Source organism: Macrosteles quadrilineatus, unplaced genomic scaffold (genome assembly GCF_028750875.1).
Source record: "Macrosteles quadrilineatus isolate MER2022 unplaced genomic scaffold, UCM_ALF_1.0 Scaffold_6__1_contigs__length_79288215, whole genome shotgun sequence".
In the NCBI taxonomy this organism is placed as follows: domain Eukaryota; kingdom Metazoa; phylum Arthropoda; class Insecta; order Hemiptera; family Cicadellidae; genus Macrosteles; species Macrosteles quadrilineatus.
The window spans coordinates 74,331,963-74,354,995 of NW_026542599.1; the positions used below are offsets into that span (position 1 = coordinate 74,331,963).

A 23,033-nucleotide genomic window follows, 5' to 3' on the forward strand; every position below is an offset into this window, starting at 1 on the left:
AAGCACGAATCGATACATATTTTCGATACATGCAATCGTTTACAATCGAAATTTACAACTGAGTTGACAACAACTGATTTTTACTCCCTAGAGAGTAAAAATGCTACTTTAGACCTGCAACTACTGTTTTTACTGCAGTATGACAAAAACAATGTAAGTACGAATTAATGGGCTGATGTCACTTGTCTGTCATGTAAATCTGCCACGTTGCCAATTCTACCAGGCCGCGGCCTGTAGTTAAAGGTGACCATGGCCAGTGACCGGTCCAGTCCAGTCCAGTTCCAGGTCTAAATCGAGTCCTGAGTCGGAGACGGAAGTCGGACTCAGTTCAGTTTTCTTTGGAATTTGAGGTTAGGTCTAACTACACGGTCGTCGGGCTTTGATTTAGTTTAAAATTAACAAAGTTTGTGTATTTCTTATGCGTGATGTAACTATCAATGTCACACATTTCAAAAGGTATATGGTCGAATTATAATCGGAATTTCAGCCCGTAATAATGGATGACAAAATTTCGAAGAAAGTTGTGTCTAGGTTTCATCCTTATCACGGCGATAACATTATTTTGTCAGATGACAATACCGTAGCATATCGTAAAACTAGTTTCGCAAATGCGTTAACGTTTAGTGAAAAGCCGTTGATGCCTGGTGAAATATTTTTGGTAGAAATTGAGAAGAATGAACGGGGTTGGAGTGGATATATGCGCCTAGGTTTAACCCAAATGGATCCTCAAACAGCAGCATCCTGTGGTGGAATGTTACCACAGTATGCCCTCCCTGATTTGACCAACATGAGTACTTCATGGATATACGCAATAACTAAAACTCAGAACAATGTTTATGTGTATGGTCCCAGTGTAAAGACGCCCAATGAGGAGGCTCCAATAATCGGTATGCCATCAAAGGCTGAGGGTGACAGCAAGTATTTTTTAGGTGATAAAAACAATGTAAGAACATCTCGTGGTACTATTCCACGTAGCGTTCTACGACCATCAGGTTCATCAGATGTTTCTCATGACATACTTCCAACGGACGTAGGAAGCCGAATCGGAGTAGTGTACATACCTTGTGGACGGGGAAGAGGAGACGTTGCAGAGATGCATTTTATAATCAATGGGGAAGATCAAGGACCTTGCTCTAAAGACATTCCATTTAAGGAAGGACCACTATATGCTGTTGTGGATATCTATGGTACGACTAAGCAAGTTCGGATAGTCCAACTGTATGGAGGTAGGTTACGTTCCAGATATTAGGCCTTTTTAAAATAGGTACAGTCTGATATTGAAACTGTCTGACACGTTTGGTAATCTTGGACAAGCTTGCAAAGATCATATTTTCAGATATCGGTAGGCTATATAATATGTACAATAGACATCAGATGTGTACCTTCTGCTAGGCGAAGGATTGTTTACATAGGACCTAGCTTGATGTACATTATAACTTAGTTAAGTTAGGCCCACTTACAGTAGCTAAAATCACCCATCATGGTGGTTTTTATCAGTTTTACAAGCTGTTTTAAAATTAACCATTTATCTGGCGCTGGTCGATTTTCGACCACTAAAAAAATGAGTTCTCAGTGGTGCTGGTCGATTTTCGACCACTAAAACGTGAGTTCTCAGTGGCGCTGGTCGACTATCGACCAATACGACATGGGTCGGGTTTTCCTATTATTAAAATACCATAAAAACTGTTTTAAAACGCGACAATAAATCTTATAGGTACCATTAGAAATATGAGATTCTGAGGATTCATTTTCATGTACGGTATAAAACATTATTGAGTGAGTATTATCATAGACAAAAAAAAGAAATAAATATAGACTGTCATTTGTGCTGCGGTTGGCGTATATTCCGGTGCCGACCGCTAGGGGTAATGTGTAGTTACGGCGCACACCGCTGCAGCATCAAGCGCTAGCGCCCGTTTCCATAACAACTTGGTAGTTGGGAGTAGTGTTGCCAACTTTGGAGGAATTCCCCGGAATTGGAGTTTACTGACTTATTTAATATTAAGCAATAAATTAATTGAAATGCCATAATTTATATTCTATTTTTTTAAACATATATTTGTTAGGCTAACTTATACTTTTGTAGTTTCATTACAATGATTCAAAGTTTTTCTTTATTAGCCTAATCCATAATGTTAGGAGCGGGTTATTGGAAGGTTTTCTTTTATATTTGCAAGGCCAAAATCTAATTAACTAGGGTGTCTAGTAGTCGGGGAAAACGGGTAAGTCAGGTATTAGTTTTGAATTTCAAAATGGTCTTGAAAAGTTGGGATTTACGGTACCTAGTCTTTATTTTGATATCAAAGTTTAAATGAAATTTAAGGAAATTTAATGATTTTACCGCGATTGCGCTAGACAACAATCACTTTTCCATGACGGCGCAAGACAATGATGATGTCTACACGACCACGGGAGATGTTCTTAAACCGCAACCGTGCTAGACGACGTTTTTATGACCGCGGTAAAAAATGATCACGCCTTTTCTACGATCGCGCAAGACGATAATGTTTACACGGCCACTGAAGATGTTCTCAATTTTGCCGCAATCGTGGACGACGATGACGTTTCGGGACCACGGCATTCAATAACGATATCTACACAGCCGCGGAGGATGTTCATGATTTTGACACGATTGCAGAAGACGATAGGCTACTAGCGATATAGCAAGCAAGCATTTTGTTTGCAAGAGTGGTAGTGCTGGTTAACAGCTGCCAAGTAGTCAACGATGAAACCGAATAGAATACCGATAACCGATATCGAACGGCGATAACGCTCTAGCGGCAGATCGCAAAACCTTTCTTTGACAGTCTATATTTACTCTATTGTCTATGGTATTATGTAGGTAGCGAGAAACATAGTTTGAAAAACTAGAGAGTTCAAAATAGATTTTGGCGGTGGAAAGTTTTGGTCAACTGATTACAAAAACAGCTGTTTTTGGCGATTTTCAATTAAATTGTATAGGCTCCTAGTACATATTCTGAAACAACAATAAATTCTCTACAATTTCCTCTGAATCTATGAGGTTGATTGCACAAATTTTATTTGGTTTTAAAAATGTCACAAAAATTAGGCTATGTTTTTGTTAAACAATCTTCCAAATTTTTCATTCCAACGTAAATTACTCAGAAATGTTAGAATTCAACTACGGTACATTTAACTATTTATTTTCAGAAAGATCTTTTATTTCCTATTGAACAGTATCATTTTATTTTCTGTTGATGCATTCTATTATTTCCAACGTGACAAAAAAATTTGGTAGTTTTTCAAAAAAGAAAATACGTAGCCTACCTATATAGAATTTATTTTTTATAATTTTATTTTATGAGTAGGCCTATTTAAAAAATATTGATATTTCTACGTTGGGAATCATATTTCACACAACCTTTACCAGTAGGCTACCGATACATTTAGATGAAATGTGTAAAAAGGGTAGCATTTGAAATTTCTAATTTTAATAATAAAAAAATTTGTAGACCTTACGCTACTTCGCCTTTGCAACTCATTGCTAGGAAGAAGTTATTTTTACATATTATATTCAACATTTATCACTGAAACAGTAAATATATATATATGTGTGTACCGGAACCTACTTATATTCATAAATAAAAATGTTCTGTTGCAAAATATATGGTACCACTACAAAAGGGCCAAAATATGCCTGCAAGTGGTGAATAAAATTACCGCCAGATCTAGGGTTAAAGTTATTAAAACTTTTTTTTATCATCATTTATATCAGGTTTGAGCCAGTGTCATATCTTGTATGGATCATAAACATACCTAAACAAATTACGTTTTTGGCCCGAAAATTTTAAACATTATTTAGGCTAACATTGCTTAAATGGAACTGCCTAAACATATGTTCCATTCGTTCAAATTTTTATATATGTATATATATATATATATAGACTTATATATATAATATATATATATATATATATATATATATACGTCCGTGAACGCGATAACTTGAGTAATTTTTGTCCGATTTTGATGAAATTTGGTTTAAAGGTGTAAAGCGGGATAAACTTGAATGAGTTCGCAAACCAGCACGATCGGACCATGGGAACGGGGCTTTACGGGGGGTTTTATGGGGTAAAAATTGGTTTTTCTCACTTTTGACCCTCAAAACACAAAATTTCCCGATTTCTCTTTAGACCTTATTAAAGAGCTTAAAAAAACAAATAATTTAGTATGTAAAAGTATTTTTGTTCGATTATTAGTAACGGAGAAAATTAAAAAAATTGTAAATTTAAAATTCCCATGTTATTCTTATGGAAAATATTGTCAAATGTTGTAGTTTGCTTGTTTGTGGATATATTTTGATCAAACTTGGCAAATTTATTTATTTTGTACTAAGCTATCAATATTTTACTCAAAAACACACTTTATTTGTTTCCTTGTAGCAGCAAACCTAGGTACTCGTTAAACCTAATGTTATTAAAATATATTTAACTGAAAATCAATTCAGACAAATGGAAATTCGTTTAGTCGGCAGGTTTGCTGCGGCGGGGGTATTTATTATTAGGCCTACTATAAATTAAATGCTTGAATTTATACTTAACTTACTAAGATTCCTCAAAAATAATAATAAAACGTCCTTTATTTAAAGCGTTTTGCAGTAACAATCCTGTTTTTCAAAACTACACAAGTCAATACAAAAGAAATATTAAAATATCAATAATTGACTTGCGGTATTAACTAACATTGTATTGTTTGTTCTTCAACCCGTACGTAGAACACAAACAGAGTTCTCCTATAAAAACCTCATAAAACCAGAATGTTATACAGTTTAGCCATTTACTTATTGAATCAGGTGTAGTAAAACACAACCATAGTGCGAAACGGTTGAGTGCATGGCAACACTGGTGGCGCTGCCTACGATTGACAGGCAAAGCTCTCTCAAAACACTAAATGCTTTTTACCATGCGGTTGGCATTCTGGGTTATAGTAATATGTTTTCTGTGCCGGCAGGGAAATGTGAACGTGCCAACCAGTCTGTGTTTTGTTCGTTTCCAATGTATAACTCTACATATTTTTTTAAAGTAACGAATAGGCTAACAGCAATGTAACAAAAATACCTAAGTACAAAAATCATTGTTTTTATTTCATTCACTGTAATCCTATAACTGTATTTTTAATTCTGTAGGCCTAATTATGTGTCTATTAGGCATTTCTAGGCTATGTTTGAAAATCCGAACAAATCGCTAACATGAACTACCTATGGTCCCAATTGGTTCGGATTTTTGACTCTACTGAATTATTATTCCATCACATTAGGCTATCATTTACGTGTTTACTGTTGGAATGAACACCTGGTATACATTTTGATGCTTATATTTACATACTGACTATGGTTAATACCTAAACTTTAGAAGCCCATGGGATTTGATGATCGAGAAAACGTAGAAATCTTCTTACCCATATATAGTGCGATTTCTCAATATTTTGTGGTAATCAAGTGAACCAAATTTAAAAACAGATATGCATTGGATTATTTAAAAAAAATACACTACCATAATCCACAGAGAGAAAATTGTCTGACAAGAGTTGAGCAATGCTGCCAAATGTCGCTAAAATATTCAACCTTTTTTGTGTAAGGTTCTCTAAAGTACATTTTTAACTTTTGTTGCAGTTTCCAGTCTTCAAAGCGCATGCAGGGACGCAATATTACAGCACATAAAGAAAACAGCCGTCTCGTCCCTTCCTTTGCCCAAAGCTCTCAAGGACTACCTACTGTACGAGTCTTAAGCCAAAATCAAGTCTGTTGTAGAATAATATTTTATGAAAACGAATATCTATTTTATTTGTTGTTAGCAGTTAGAAATTGCTTTATTTTATTCGTCATAATTAATGGGATCCGCCAAAAAAGTGAATGTGATTAATTTGGACTAGCTAGATAATTCCAGTGGCCTATGTTTATTGTTAAGCTTGTGTAAATGGTCGTATGTACATACCCTAATAATAATAAAATGTATTATTTATTTTTGTTTGTACTCAAAGTGGTAAGGCCTAGTAATAATCAAATTTGATTTACTTTGTTCCTAAATAAAGTATTTCGTCTTTATTTGTAACGTGTGCTTTTTACTTTCCCCCAAAAATACATAGTATAGCCTATAGGGAAAGTATTATTTTTGTCAAAATGCTTTTATTTAAGATTTTGGTCTCCCTGAACTTTGCACAGTAGCGATATCGTACCCAGTAAATGTTTACTGAGGTGTTATTATTGCTAAAGGAAAACTTTTACCAACATACTTAACCCAAGGAAATGGTAGGCCTACCTACAAAGTGATATGTGAATGTAGTCCGATTTTGGCAAACTTTGGTATGTGGGTACAAATCTTTGTAGCCTATATCCAAGTTTTTTTTATTAAATTTAAATTTTAAAATATTGGGTTTCCTATAAAAAAAACGTATACAATAAATGAAATATTGAATTTCTGCAAAAACAACTTGACAAATTGTGAAAGTTTTATGTTTTGGCCCTTTTAACTCTGAACAAAATGTTATATCGCTGTTAAGTTACGGTTAAAAATTGATTGTAGCTTTTCCCCATAAAAACTCATAGTTACTTCCAGTCCCATGATAAGGATTTTTGACAACTAACCGGAGAAAGTGTGTGTCAGATTGCTGGTACCATTTATTTTTATCATGTTGAAATGCTTTGATCTAAGGTTTTAAGGATTATAAAATCTGGTGAAACTAGAATTAATTAGAACCTAAAGGATACCCCCAGTTCAGTTCATAGCCAATAGTGTTAAACAGCCCAAAAAAATATAAAGGACTTGTATTAATCAAGGCTCAATGGGAAGCATATATTCAACAACTTAATTCTATACAAATACTCAGACGGGTTAAAAATTGTTATTCAATAAATGAAGACAAATTTAAACGGATAGAAACAATTTGTTTAAAAAAATTACACCTAGAAGAAATTGATCGTAATCAAACAATAAATACCCAAAAATTAAGAAATGACTTAAGAGGAAAAGAGTTTGAAAATTGGAAAAGCTTAAAACAGAAGGGTAAAGGTGTTGAACTTTTCAAGGACTATAATCCGGGAAATAAAAGTATTATTAATAAAGAAGGCTTGTCAGAATCTGAGTGGAAAGACAGTATAAAAATGATTGCAAATGTGGTGCCAGTGTGTGTTCTCCACGGCAGAAGTCAGGGCAATAACCGCTTCAGGCATGCCTGTGGTGAGATTGAAACCCTTGCACATGCCCTTGGCTTCTGTCCGTTTGGTGAACTTCTAAGAAACACAAGGCACCACAAAATAAGAAGTATAGCAAATGTCTTCTGAAAAAGGTATAATACATGGGAAGTACAAGAAGAAGTACACTGTCTTTCTTCTAACGGAAGCACCAGAAGAGTAGATATTTTATTGATCGAAAGAGAAACTAACAAAGGCATAATTCTCGATCCTACAATTCGATTTGAAATAAACATAAATCAAGCTAACGAAGTAAATGAAAAAAAGAAAAAAAATTATGATTCTACCTTTGAATATTTCAAGCAAAATTTTAAAATTTCAAAAATTGGGGTGATTGGATTGTTTATTGGTTCTAGAGGAACATTATCAAAATTTTTTGTGAACTTTTGGAAACATTATGATTTGGACAGATCCTTTTTGAAAATTATTATTCATGAAACATTAAGAGGTTCATTGACCATAATGAGAAATCATCTACTGTATATGGCAAACATCAAAATTAATCAGTCTTATAGCTGTATAATCCTTCGATATTTTATGTGTAGGCCCCTACTATTTTTCTGTGTCATTATGGCAACCTTATTTTTTAAGGAAGAGGTATTTATTTTTATAAATAAATTCTTTTCTCTAACTACTTGAACCGACCACTGAAAAAAATAATTTAACATCCTGCATCATTTTTTTAAAAACATGTTTGGTGCAAGAGGTCATGGTAGCAACATTTGAAACATTGTAAGTGTTTTGAATTTGTTGAACACCTAAGATAGTTTATAACTATGCAACTGGGGATTTCCACTTCCCCAATTAGATCTCCTTGAGAGTTTAGGATGTACGCCAGTGATGTATTAGGCCCAATCCTGTTAGTTCCCTGTAATTTAAATATTATAAATGTGTAGCAGTGTAGACCTACTTTACAGTGAAATTTTACAATCCAAAATTCAATTGTGTAGTTACAGAAAAAATAACAATTTAATTTGACCTATGAAATGATACAATCCAGGATTCTGGTCTTCAACTGGCTTTTCACTATATTAGATCAAACCCTAACACTAGAGGGATTATTTAAAGAGCATAATAAGAACTTACAGGAGACGACCCATTTATTTTTTATTTGTTTGTGGTAAACACCATTTTCAGTTACATTTGTGTGTTTGTTGAAGGCCAAAGTAAACAATAATCATCTTAAAGGTGGATAAAAAAATACCCACCATTATTAGTTCCAGCCCCCTAGCGAAAGCACAGAAAAGTAAGGTACATAGGAAATATTCAATGTTCACTTAAGTGGTGTCTAGCAGCACAAGTGGTATCTAGGGCAAAGTACAACACTGCCCCCTCATTTTTTAATAATTATTTTTATCCAACTTAATATTATTATTATACATGCACAGACAAGAAACTAATCTTGTCTGTCCATAATATTACACGTTTTTTTAGCATCGTGGTTAAAATTTTGAATACAGATCTTACAGTACTAGGCTACTAAATAATAGTGCTTTTGAAAAAAAATCAAGTTCAGTATTCAAATTTTAGCGCCAAGCAAGTCTGTTTTGGTAGAACGAGGGAGGGGTTACTCCTACTGAGCCGACTCCAACATTCTGTGCATGGTAAAAATAAAAAATCAATAATGTGGAGGTTCAGTCCAACAAAGAACGGCTGATTCCTGGTCAGCTGACTTTGCAGCTGCTGAACAAGAGGACCCAGATATTGCGCATAACATCTGTTAGCGTTCAGGTCATTGGGCGATTTGATACTCAGTGATGCCATATGCTGGGAAATTTCCCCTCGACGGGGGGATTTTCGTAAGCATTGCGAAAAATTATGTATATGAATAACAAGTATACGCAATGATATTGTTTTCGCTATTATATTAATGTATTGATATTTTTATCAGATATATGGTTAGATCTTGTAAAAAGTAATTTATCGAACTGACATTCCTTTTAGTTCATTACTGTTAGAACACACTGTAATTGTAATCGATCAAAACACTTAAAAAAGTTCAAAGGATCTAGTTTGAAACTGATGAATGCACGTTTATGCGATTTTCTAAAACCCCAATATGTTTGTGTGATGTGGTAACATAACTGCTGTTAGTTTGGACTCCTGGATTCCTTTATAAACGCACAACTTTAATTTTAGTGCAACAGTAAAAACTTGTTATATAAAAATATTTCCTTTATCTTTGTGATTGGAACGTTGCAACTTTGGTGGATCGGGAAGAGTGGAAAATTTATTGGGGAAATGTGGGAATTTTGTATGGCATCAATGCTAAAAGCTCAGCTGGCACCCTGGACTTGTATACTGTCATTCTCTGATTGTGATTGTGATATCTATCGTGTCTGCTTTTCGTTGTTTTGATTTGAGTTACTCTAGAATTGAGGATCCTTTAAATTATATTAAACATTGCTTTTTAGATACTTTTTGACTGTTACTGTTAACAACAATTATTAAGTTTTTCAAAACCGTACGCTTTTGGTGTATCGAAACGTTAGCTAGCATTGGTTTGACAATGGAAATGGCTGACACAGAAGCAGGATCGAGCTCAACAGAAAATGTAGCTCCAGCTGGCGAGATTGAGAAAACTGAAAAGCCTGAAGATTTTTCAGAACCTGAAGCTAAAAAAAGAAAACTATCTAATCCTCAGGACAATAAACCAGACAAACTAGAACTGAGGCTCGGTGGTATTCTTTGCTGTGCTGTTTGTTTGGATCTTCCCAGAGCTGCTATATACCAGGTAATTGTATATTTTGCCTGGATCTATTCAGCACTCTGGATAAATTTTATGGCAAAGTTTTTAAAAAAACATCAGAAACCTTGTCAACATTTTAACAACCACTGCAACTAACAGTAGGCCTATAATTATTAGGTGGATGGACAATCCTACCCTAGACTAGGCCTATCAACAATGTAAATTAAGTTATCTTCAAATGTAGGGCCTAACGCTAGAATAAAATTGTTTCATATAGCACGAATATGCTACTAGAATAAAACTTAGTACCTATTGATCACAAACATGAACAAATAACGTTGTTGGCCTGCATCCTCTACTAATAGCATTAATATACGTATTTGGCAGTTCTATTTAACAAGCATTGTTAAATAATTCATGGTGATGGTTTTCGGCATCAACCGCGTCATCAGTGGTATATCACTGCCAGACTTTTCGCCCTTACTATGAAGTGGAATCCTCAGTGGATAGGCTGAGACTAAGTCAGAGGAGTTCGCCCAGGTAATTTAGCTGGGGGGAGGTCATTGGCGCACAAGTGGAATGCAGGAATGCATACTCCCCTTGCTCTGGCTTTTTCTAGTAGTTTTTAGACGACGTGGTGAACTAGTGATTCCAGTGACTCCTGAACTAGGTACTGACGATGCGGTTGATGCCGAAAACCATCACCATGGATTTCAATGACATCGGCTGCGTAAGCCTACGCATGAAAAATGTTAGGTAAATAATGTTTATTTTCAGACCAAAAACATAATTTGCATATGTTTATGATCCGTACCGGTTCTTTTCAAGTAGGTATTCGTGTTTCATAATAAGCCTATGGGTACTCGTTCTTCTTTTTTAAAATATGTTGTTACTTATTTTGTATACTGTAAACCAAAGTACCGACTAGGTCTACAGTATTGTGAGAGAGGGACTCAGGGTCCTAGCACGTCAACCGAAGCTTATTGCGCATACCGGTAACCCAATTGCGGGTTGCCCAATTGGTAACTGGTTATGCCTAACCCATGCCCTTGACCAGGTGCAGGAGCTATTGCCCAATGTTAGCGTCTGATTTATCACCTGGCTGCTTTAGACCAAACTGGGCCCTTAGTCTAGCCCCAAGTTTGTCACAATCCAGAATAATTTGTTTTGCAGTCTCATCGAATTCAGAGAATAATTCATAGTACGTATTATTTAAGTTATGAAACAAATTTAATCAATTCAAACCAGAAGATCAGGCTGACCCGCTCCCGACGGCCCCTCAAATTTCTTAATTACCTGAAGAACATTCTGCTGCAGTGAGAGTCAACCCATCTCCCCTTGGTATTTTTTTCTCCCCTTGTCTCCTAGTGTGGGTGGAGATGGAAGCGGACATTAACTTAGTAGGTATGACGAGATTATAACTCAACTACCAGTTGTGTTAAAGTAAACGCTTCACTAGGTGTTCTGAAAATGGCTCTCTGGTGTTGGTAATTAAAAGCTTAAATAATGCTCTATATTTTATACTGAGACAATAGCTTGAATATTACATTACTTGCAGTGCACCAATGGTCACCTGATGTGCGCCGGATGTTTTACGCACGTCTTGGCAGATGCGCGGCTCAGAGATGAGATGGCGACATGTCCCAACTGTCGCATCGAGATCAGCAAAAGTTCTGCATCACGTAACCTCGCTGTAGAGAAGGCTGTGAGTGAGCTTCCCTCTGAGTGTCAGTATTGTAACAAAGAGTTCCCTCGAAACACACTGGAACGTCATGAAGATTCACTATGTGAAGAAAGGTCTGTAGCCTACAATAGCAGCCTATTTTACTAATATAGTTGTTAGCCTTATAGGCCTTCTTAGTTTTATCTACCTTCTTCAGTGGATCAAAGATTCTGACCAATGTTGTTTATAGACTAGTTAAACAGTGTGTAATAATTTATGCAAGTGTTTTGATGATTTGTTTGTGTTTGTCTTTAAAATAGCACATTTTACATGACCACGAGAATAATTTAAAAATAGTAATTTTATAAAAAAATATGTAAAATTGGAAAACAAATAACATTGAATTGGAACGTGTCCTTCTCTGGTAGTCAAATCTACAACCGTGTAACACGAATGCTGAATGCTTGACGTTAACCATATCAACTTGTTTGTTTATAGGATCACCAGTTGTCCTTACAGCCGCATCGGTTGTCCGTGGCGTGGGCCTTATCATGAGTCTCATGAGCACACAGCTGCGTGCGCACACCCACACCGCTCAGGCGCTGAGGTCATGGAGGCGCTGGCTGTCATGGACCAAAGAAACGAGGAAGAGAAACGCCTGTACGATTGTATTTTTGACTTGTTGTCTTACGAGAAGATAACATTTAATGGTGAGCCCTGTTTACTCCTTGGTATTTAAATTCTATTAAATTTATGCTGCAGTTTGTGGTTTATAAATGATTAGAAGCTTAACCTCGGAGATCCTTTTGAACATAGGAGTTTTTAAACCCTCTAAATTCATGATTGTTTTATGCCTATTTTACAATAATGTTATGTTTTTCACAACAAGGAGAGGAATCAATTTTGTATGGTTAGCTTCTGAAGTCCTGATTCAATGTTCATTTAAAATACTTTATACTCATTTGGTGTCTCAACATGACTTATTTTAGCCACAATTAAGCTCTTAGTTAAAATTGTCAATGTGTCACGCTTGATGATTTTTCTAATCGATTCAAGATCAATGCAAGAAGAATCAGTATTAAACTATTTTATTTTTCAAATTTTTAAGCATGAACACAGTAATGTGTGATTGGAAAATCAGTATAGTTTTTCATATAATTTACAGTAGGCCATTTTCTATACTAGCCTAATAAAATTATCCATCCGAATGAGTTGGAATTTGAGTAATAAGGTAAACCTTAATTGTGGCAAAGATCTGGTAGTCAGGGAATGCATCATCTTTTAGATTCCACTGTTCTGAAACACATTTTTTCCAGATTTGCAGATGAAACCGTACAGGACCGACGAGTTTGTACATAAATTGTTTTACGAGACGAGTCGTTTCTCAGCATTCAACAACCAATGGGTGGTGAAAGCCCGAATCAACAACAGCCAACGTGACCCAACTCTGAGCTCAGAGCGGGACATGACCTATCAGGTAAAGTTGGCCCTGGGGTTTGCCAGGTGATTCATCGCAAGCGCAGGTAAGTAGCTTTTAACCTAAGCAATTTTGTGTCTTCCTTCCCTTCCAGCTAGGTACTACGGAGAAAAGAAAATAGAAGAAGACGTGAAGCGTCCCTGGTCTGGGTTTGTATTTTGATCACAGGTACCGTATGAAATATTTGTCTCCTAATTAATTTCTCAGAAATGTTTCGTTGTAAATATTTTGGATACACAGTCGATAGTAAATTCAAAATCTTAATTTGATGTAAAGTTAACTTTTTTGGTTCTCCGTAAAATTTAGTTGGTAATAATATGTGTTTACTGATGTGATAATTATTGACTTTTTACAGGCTTCTTCGACCTCGATCACCATAGGTAATCACCCTCATCGGTGACTCACTTTTGCGAATAACATCCTGAATTGAGTCATCTATGTGGATGCTTTTTGTTTAGTCTGAAATTACAATGTCCCTTTGAAACAAAGATGGAAAGATGTTAAGTTGAACAGATTTGGATTGTGATTATTACATATTTCTGCAAAGTAAATTTCTCCTACAATGTTTAATTACCTAAAATTACAAAAATGAATAAGTTTTGATTTTGTTTAGAAGCTCAATAATATTTATAACTTATGAAGAGCCATTGATCGTTTTTGATTCATCAATAATCCAAGTAATTTTTTGTTTGAACTCCCCATCAGGCTTACCACGTATATTTTTGTCGGTTTAAAGTCGTTTTTCTAATCTTGGTTGTATTTTTTCCCAACAGCTGATTCTTAAGACGAAAACCACTCTGCCTTTGAGTGTTCATTACCTCGTTTTGAGAGGCCCGTTCGGAGACATGAAAGTGAGTCCGAAGATCCACAAATTTGACTTCACCGATGTAGACAATGAGAGCCCGTACGTTGCGTTGCCTTTGCTCGACACTGCCGAGTGTAACCGCATTCTGGCGGCCAAGGCAATCAACTTCAGGTCTGTTAGATGGGACTGTGAATTAAATAATCCATTTGCCGTACTGTAACTTTTGTTCATTTCCGTATGTTAAGGATTTAAATATTGATTGGTACATAAGGCTTTTCCATCCTTACCTAAAAGACTTATAAGTTTTGAAATTTGTGGGGCAAGTAATTCCATATAGTTTTTCATAGAATTTTAAAAAATATTATCCCAACAGTAACTTTTCCAACTTCAAGCTCTCGAAAAAATGTAGATTCCACCTTTTGAAACTTTTGTTGCAGAAGTTTCTTGAAACCCTTTCTTATTGTACTTATATCCCGTGCGAGGATTCGGCACACCAAGTTACAATTATAATTTTATGTTTTATTTTTTATTCTGTAATCAAAGAGGTGTATCCATTTTCAGCCCAATTTCTATTGTAATTTGCCATATCTCCGGTTTTTGTCAGGGACATTGTGACAATAAATTGTGAGACATGTTTTCCAACAGAAAAGTTATAATGCTCTATCTAAAAAAAGCTATAAAAGCTTTAGTTGTCAATAAAAACGATTTGAAGAATGAACATAGAATCAAATGTTACTCAACTGCAAAAGTATGACGGTTTATTTTCTGTTTCAGGCTCATCATGTTTTTGATTACAAAGTAAAGAAAGACAGATGTTCCAGTTTTGACGAGGAAGTTCTTCACCTGAAGCCAAATTATGTTTTGTAATTACTCGGCTGTTTTGCTCACCACCTTCGCTCACTCACGTAGTCTTTTCACTTAGTGATTGCGTCGTAAATTGTTTTGTTTATCATGGTTTGTATATTGATTTATTTTGGGATTACATTAAATTATTTAAAACCATCTACTTTACGTTTTTTCTTCTCGTGGATGGTAATGAGTGTTTTAATGCTGAATCCTTAGCTTTAGTAATTATATTGATTTACTATCTTAATATCCTATAAATGTTTAATATACTTGCCAAATAGATTACTTTTATTTATTTAACCTTAAAAATACATATATGTATATTTATATATAGTATACTTGTTGTGTCATGATTTAATTTTAAAGTTTATCAAATAAAATAATAATATTACCTGTGCTCATGTCTTTACCAACAACCTCTTTGCCTCTGTGAGTGATGTTACAGCTTAATACATGCTAGACATCTCATATCCCTTTCCGGACAGACAAAAATTGTAAAATGAAAATTGATTTTAATGACAGTTTATTATACACTTCTACTAACCCAACAAATGACTTCTTGGTGTAAAAATTGTTCTGTTCACCCAGAAAAGATTGTGTGGATATATATACATATCCACTACTCGACTAGATAGATAGATATTCACATCTAGAAAAAGTGCATAATCAGTTAACATTGGGATGGCTTAAGAATATACTGAAATAGCTTGCAATTAACTTGAAGCCTATGTCAAAGTGAAAAGTAAAGTTAGAGTTGATACAAAACCACTTTGTTAATCCACCACAAAGCAGAAGAAATACATTGATTCTTAGGAATCCTTTGAAAAAATTCTTGGGTTGTAATAGACCCAAAGCTTTGCAATGTTGACAGGTCAATAGGTATATATTTTTCACCACACTATGATGTTTTTGGCTGTATTACATACGTTAATTCGTGGCTGAAAGTTACGTTTTGCTGGCCATGCCAGCTGTCATCGTAATTTGGGGACCGAGCAGGTTTTTACAGGCCGGGGCCGCAAAATCAGCTGTCCGCTTACTTACTTTAAACATGAATGCATTTTAAAAACACAATCAAAATCCATAGCATTGCAATAGAATTGTGTTATTGTCACAGTTGCCTAGCAACTATTTATTTTTATTTTTGCTGATTCCTCGAATTATTTCTTCACATAACCTTAAAGTTGTAGTTGTGTTGACTATCAGTGTGCATTATTATAGTGGTGAATACTGGAAATATGGTATAATGTGGTGAAAAATAGCGTTTTACCATGGACCGAAATGGTTTTGCAGCTCTCGATCGATTTAAGTTCTCGACTTCGTCTCGAACTTAAAAACTATCTCGAGCCGGCAAAACCTCATTTTCGGCCCTTGGTACGAAATATACTATTGGCTTTTAATTTCAATTAGAGTGATAATATGCTAGTTAGTTAATATGTCATGTGTGATGCAGTTTAAAATGTTATTTTGGATGGATTCTCAAAGGGAAATCCACCTAATAGCATGTTTATAACCTAGGAAAGTGGAAAGTGTAATGTAAATTAATCCCAGGTAACTACTCCCTGCACTGTTTTTTAATTAAAAGACTTAAGTGTGTTCTTTGATAAGGTGGACCATATGACTTGCTTGCTACTTTTTAGTATGGTATATTGTGCCAGTTTGTCTAAATCAGGGAAGTAGATAGATTGGGTGTTTGAGACCCTATCAATATATTCAAAGGTCTTTGATAGATGTTCTGCAATGTTTATTTAGCCTCAGGGTTTTTAATAATTTTCTATTGCCTTACCCTACCTCTTCAAAACTACAACTGTTGGTTCATAAGAAAAACATACGTTTAGCATCGAACTCACCAGGAAATATAGTCACGTTTCAACTTATTATCAAATACGAATACATAAATTATTGATCCGTTTTAAGGAGTAATTTGTATTAAGAGCTTGATCAATCAAAAGATTGTCAAACTAAACCCAAGAGAGGGCTGTGAGAAGACTGAGAAGAGGACTCTTTTAGAGCTTCTGGGAATTAATTCCAACGGCAAATGATACCAATACTTAATAGCAATCATGATGCAACATGGCTACACATACAAAGAATATACAGAGCTACAATACAGGAATATACAGAATACAAATTCAGAAATATACAGAATTACAAATTCAGAAATATACAATCAGAATATACAGAATACAAATGCAGAAATATACATTAATACAAATACAGAAATACAGGCTATAAAGGCAAAATGTTTGAGATTTGAACAGATTTGGATTACAACACAAGCAAAAACACTTATGTACAAGTGCAACAAGAGACTAAGCCTAGTACAGGAATACAATTTACCGAATCAATCATCAGCTATATGCTGGGGAGTAGCGAGCACCCGTCTTCTAGCTGAACTGTCGTTGAAAAAGTCGACCATGTTGCAGAGATCATTCCCAAGCCTCGTCAGCCTTGCCAGTGGACCTTCGACCGTGGAAGTAGTAGGAACGCTGGTAATGGCACCTGCTGAACAAGTCACGCGATCGAGTCCTGGATGGAAGGCGGAAGTCCACTTGTGACTGTGACAAAGCATTGGACAGTCCAGCTGGGCATTGACAAGTTTCGTCAGGAACAGCATGTGCTATGTCAATGGTGCTATGTACAGCGTCTCACTTCAAGGTCAGTGAGGAAAAAGTCAGCCTGCAGTTCAGCAAATGGAATTTCCCTGTAGTGTAGTCTCTGACGAACCCCCAGCAGTCTCACGAACTTCCTCTGCACAGCTTCCAACATATCGATCAGACCCAGGTGGTAAGGGGACCAGACAGGGCTGGCATACTCCAGGAGCTGACGCACAAAGGAAGAATAGAGAGTCTTTAATACGAGAGGATTTGTCATACCACGAGTCGACCTAGTGATGAAACCCAACATCCTATAAGCTCTTCTACATAGGTCGTCGATTAGATCGTTTTATTTGGTTAAACGGGGTTTTAAATTACTAGGTTTTAAATTAATAACAAAAAAAACAAATTGTAAGCAAAATACGACCTCGAGTGCACCATAGAGAACTAACGATAACATTGGTTTCGGCTGTTCCATAAGGAAGAGATAGGGACTATGTTTTATCTTTGACTATTAATACAACAACTTCAGTATCCAATAGTCAATGGTTTTATCCATGGTAAAACCATAAAACCCAGTAGCTTTGGTAATCTAAAGTCAGTGTGCAAAAGTCATGTGATTGTCTAGAGTTTCTTTTAGGCTACATGATATCAGCCGAGTCTGCTTCAGGCAAACAAGATAAATATTGAGATTAGATTGGATTGAGTTATAAGTTAAGTAGGGCTGGTTTTGGTTTGCTGGCTGTTGGCTGGAGTGAAGTGAAGTGACTGAAGTGAGTGAAAGGAAGAAGGAGGGTCACTGACTGTTACTGTCACTTTTTCAGTTGTAAACAATATTGTTGTTTGTTTGATTTAATAGTTCATAATATATTATCAACTTTTACTCTTCTTGGATACTAATTTTTGCACTATGTCGATGACTGCTATTCCAAGGGAAAGAGAAGCCGTTCAAAAACAAATTCAGCAAGATTGGGCTAATCGTGAATACATTGAGGTTATAACTGGCAGCATCAAGAAAATCACAGATTTTCTCAATTCATTTGGTAAGAAGTGATGGTAATTTGGAAATTCATAGTAATTTAAGGATCAAGATTTCTTAGCTGTTCAACAATATTTGCCATAAGTTAAATCATTTAAAAAAATCTCAGTCTTTAGAAAACGCCTTCCTGTTTACATGTCTGCACATTTAAGTTTACATCATTGGCTAAATGGTTGGGCACACTTCCATATCTATTGGCACCAACAACTGAATGAGTAATATTGATCGATATATCGATTATTCGATATATCGTTCCGTTAGTTAGGTAAGGTTAACCTAACCTAACTAACCAAAATTCATGTTTTCGGCTCCTGGACTATATTGTTAAGACAATAATAGGTTTTTTACATACCTCAGTCAAATAGTCCAAAAATGGTATTGCTCAACAGCTTACATGTTTTGTTGCGAAGACAACATTATCAAAGCTTGCAACTCGTAAAAAAAAAAAAACGAAACATGTAAGCTGTTGAGCAATACCATTTTTGGACTATTTGACTGAGGTATGTAAAAAACCTATTATTGTCCTAACTAACCAAACGATATATCGAATTAAACAATCGAATAATCAATATTACTCATTTGGTTGCTTGTGCCAACAGATAGTCCCTATGGCAGTGTACCCAAATGGTTAATTTTGTCATCTTTTTCCATGTTCATGCGTATGTTTTCATCTCTAAACTTGGCCTAACAAAAATTGAAAGTGACCCTTTGTGGTCAGAAGAAGTCTTTTTCCAAGAGTCAAAACCGGAAGCCTAAGTTAGATAGGACTAAAAGTAGGAGAATGGTTCCCTACAGTTGGGACCATGTAAGTTTGCAGTTTAGGGAGGAGCCTATATACCATACGGTTTTGAATGAATCAATGAGAACTGTGAGGTGTTGCCAAATCTAATAATACCAGCCTAATCCTCCTAGATACCAGCTGATATTAGTGTTGTCAATGGGCGATGTGTCAACGTCACACTAGCCTTGTCTTGTGATTGGCTGCCACCAACTGCAAACTTACGTGGTCCCGACTTTAGTAAAGGTTTTATACCTAAACCACTTTTATTGTACTTTTTTAAATTTTCATTGGATTGCATTCCTTTTTATTGTTCTGTTTGAAAATCCAAATAAGCTGCACATTGTGAATATTTAGCTTCAATTTGTTTGCTTCAAAGATTTTATAAAGATACCTATTTAAAATTTAAATATGACTCTCTAAAATTCTTTGCTTGACCAATGCTAACTAATGTCAGATTAGTGTTGGGACATCGAACCAGTAACATCGATAACCTAGTCATACTGGCCTAATGTCAAAAAAATATCGAAGTCAAAATATCGATAAATATCGGAGAAAAACATTGATATTTAGTCAAACAAAATGACATGGTAAAAAATAAATATCGGAATAAATACCTATACTAATTTATACGCTAGGTACTAACAAAAATATTGGAGTGAAATATCGATAGTCGCAATATCGGAGTAAAATATCGATACTAAAAATATATCAGAAGACAACTATCGATGGCAAAAACATTGATTATATACAATTATAATATATCGACTATCGATACTCAACACTATGTCAGATGGAAAAAAGGTAGACTAAGTTACCTACTGTACTCAATGTTGTGGTTTGCCCCTGAACTGGTAAGACAAATACTTAAATGAACTAACTACTTATAATGATTTATTTAAGTACCTTTTATTTCCGTCCCAGCTCAAAATGAGTTGGTTTCGATGCTAATTGTGTCATGATCACGTAAGTCATATTGAGAGATATCACATAGCCTATTTATGATTGTCAGTCGCTTGGACCTCGTCATATATACAAACAGGTAGCAGCTACAACGGACTCTGAAAGGTAACTAACTAAGTCTACTAACTCATTTATCCCCGGGAAAGAGAAGACTTCCATTTACTTTTTTCATGTACAGATACTAGGTAACTAGCTTTATCTGTATTTTTTTTTCAGATATGTCATGTCGTTCAAGATTAGCTGTCCTCAATGAAAAGTTAACTACCTTGGAGAGGAAAATTGAATACCTAGAGGCGAGGGTGAGACTAGTACTATATTGCTTTACTACTGTGCAGACTGTTTGGAATATTTAAGAAAAGACACCAGTGCTTAAAAAAAAAAACCGTTCAATAACACAACTAAATAACAGTTAATATTATTCTTAGGTTGTCGGTTACTCATCACTAAAATAAATTAATCACAATTTACTAAAAATTGTCGAGGTATATTTCAAGTTTACATCAAAACTCATCTTCAGCCTCTAGTTATGATTAATTTATTTTAGTGATGAGTAACCGACAACCTAAGAATAACATTAATAATGCCATCACGAAGGAAAAAACATACCGGAATGAATTAAATAACAGTTTGCAATTTTTCTATACTTGATCTGAATATCCACAAGATATTATTTGTTTACGGACATAGACATAGCCTAAACCTTCACACCTTGTTTTCAAAACGTAGTTCATTGAAAACGATAGTGCTGGGTGTGTTTTTACCTTTTACCTTCGATGTCTTCACCACAATCCGTAGATCGGGGAATCGTCATAGTTCTTCTTTTTAAATTTGGTTTTACTGTTAGCAATTTAAACCTTCCTCCCACACTTATCACCTCAAATTTCTACAAGTTAAGAAAACATGTGTTATATTCTCCAGAATTTTGTATCATCAAGTTCATTTTGGTTGTAGAAATAAGCAATCTGTGTGGCAACTAAACTTGGTATTTTATATCGAGTATCTTAACATTTTCAACCCTAACCTTATCAATATTTTTTTTAATTAATTTTCATTTAGGAATATTTGTTGTTGTTATTATTCTAAGCATAATTAAAGAAACATTTAAGCATTATCATGACCTTCCTGTAGTGCCTATAGAAAGCATCATTGGGACATAATAAGATGATTAGATTAAAATACACCTAACAGAAAGGTATTAGGCTAAAGTAACTTAGTTTGTTGAGACAATTTCCTATAAACTGTTGGCACGCTTACAGAATTTATATTTATTTAGCCACTCCATGTTTTCATTCAGAGCATATTTTAAGGGATTTTCACTGGGCGACAGTGGCGCCGGACTTAGTGGGGGGTCCGAGGGTTCCCCCCATCAGAAATTTTTAAGTGAAAATCACACATTTCTATGTGCCTTTTTATTGAATTTTTTGATTATATTTGCTTGTAAATAGTCCATATAGCCTAATCTCACTTAATTACAAATTCTAGAACGTTGTAACAGGCCAAGGCTCCCTTCACAATTTCAAAACCATTGGTCAATACTCTAAACTATTTACATAATGTTACTTTTTAAATTCCGATACATTTGATATGTGAATCATTAAAAAAAATTGCCAGCACCCCCCATAGTCACTGGGCAACAAAATCTCAGCACTGGGCGACAATTGTGTTGCCCAGTTAACATGTTATTTTATGCCCTGTTTTCATTACCCTGTTTTCCTCAACTAACTTGCGTATGAAGCATCAATGTAATTTGTAAGATTGACTTAATGCAGCATTTCTTCTACTAACCCATTGACAACAACATTTCTTTCATTTTCTGTATTATTAACATTTTTTAGGTTTCGATATTTTAAAAACATTGGCTATCGATGCTCATCCCTAGTCCTTTTATGTTTAAACGTTTTCCTGTTTTAGGTGACCAAAGGTGAGACGTTGACCTGATCTTCTCTTCCACTCAGTCAAGATACTGAAAACCAGTGAAAATATTGGTTGGAACTTTATGTATGAACTGTAGTGTTTAATAATTTTATACCATCATCTCATTGGCATTATGTATGTAATTGGTCACTCCTAACAAATAGTATAAAGCTGGTATGGAATATGAAGATCTTGATAAGCAGTTTTAGAGAACTCACATTTTTACAAGTGTAAACGATAAGAATTGCCAATTATTAACTTCAGTGAGAAATCCCAGATTCTATGATGCAATAACAGATTTCCTGTAAAAATGTTAATGCTCAATTGTGAAAATTTAAGTTTTAAAGTCACACAAATGACTATTGTAATAATTTATGGTTTGTCAATAACAAAATTCAAACACAGTAGGCCTACAAGTGTAGAGTCAAATCTCAGTGGATGAATTTAGGGCTCCAATAGAAAGATACTATCTATACATAAGTTTCATATTTGTGTGTATAATTGCCTTTGGTATTTATTTGGGTAAAAAATAGAAAACATTTCAAATAATATGCTGTACTGTAAGAATGATTGTTGAATCTGTTCTCTTAATTTGAATGTTTCTTACATGTGATTGCAAATATTTGAAAACTTGGTGATCATTGATCACTGAGCACTATGAATTGCTACTGTTGATATAAATAGCTGACAATGAATGCATTGTGATCTACTACTCTCACACATTTAAAAAATATTGTAATTGATGGCTGGCACCAAATCTATAAATGTTTTAAAATATACAAAATAAATACAATCTTATACTGAAAAATGTTTTATAAATACAGTTCACCCTTTGTAAATCATAGCAATTATCTATTGCACCTAGGGGATGCAAGTATTCATGCACAAGTCCAGAGGTAAATGTAGTCGATTATGAAATATAAATTTCCTTTCCACTTAAGATCGTTTTGATAAAATTACGTCAGACGGTTTCAAGAGGTATGAAAAAATGTTTAAAACAATAAGATAGGGTTTTATTGTACACAATAAAAAATAAATCAAACTTTGGTTACATT

General features: G+C 34.9%; 3 protein-coding genes across 3 annotated transcripts; all 3 read left to right on the forward strand.

Moving 5' to 3' along the window:
• Positions 1-312: 312 nt before the first annotated feature.
• Positions 313-6,071, forward strand: LOC128996643 (neuralized-like protein 2). Its single transcript, XM_054422063.1, has 2 exons — positions 313-1,226; positions 5,633-6,071. Exons 1-2 carry the CDS (start codon positions 497-499, stop codon positions 5,746-5,748), a joined length of 846 nt encoding a protein of 281 aa, XP_054278038.1. The 5' UTR covers positions 313-496; the 3' UTR covers positions 5,749-6,071.
• Positions 6,072-9,509: 3,438 nt separating this feature from the next.
• Positions 9,510-14,850, forward strand: LOC128997145 (zinc finger TRAF-type-containing protein 1 homolog). Its single transcript, XM_054422730.1, has 6 exons — positions 9,510-9,944; positions 11,458-11,696; positions 12,061-12,272; positions 12,879-13,039; positions 13,813-14,015; positions 14,619-14,850. Exons 1-6 carry the CDS (start codon positions 9,720-9,722, stop codon positions 14,644-14,646), a joined length of 1,068 nt encoding a protein of 355 aa, XP_054278705.1. The 5' UTR covers positions 9,510-9,719; the 3' UTR covers positions 14,647-14,850.
• Positions 14,851-18,066: 3,216 nt separating this feature from the next.
• Positions 18,067-22,787, forward strand: LOC128996811 (probable protein BRICK1-B). Its single transcript, XM_054422291.1, has 3 exons — positions 18,067-18,327; positions 20,281-20,363; positions 21,976-22,787. Exons 1-3 carry the CDS (start codon positions 18,195-18,197, stop codon positions 22,000-22,002), a joined length of 243 nt encoding a protein of 80 aa, XP_054278266.1. The 5' UTR covers positions 18,067-18,194; the 3' UTR covers positions 22,003-22,787.
• The last annotated feature ends 246 nt before the right edge of the window (positions 22,788-23,033 follow it).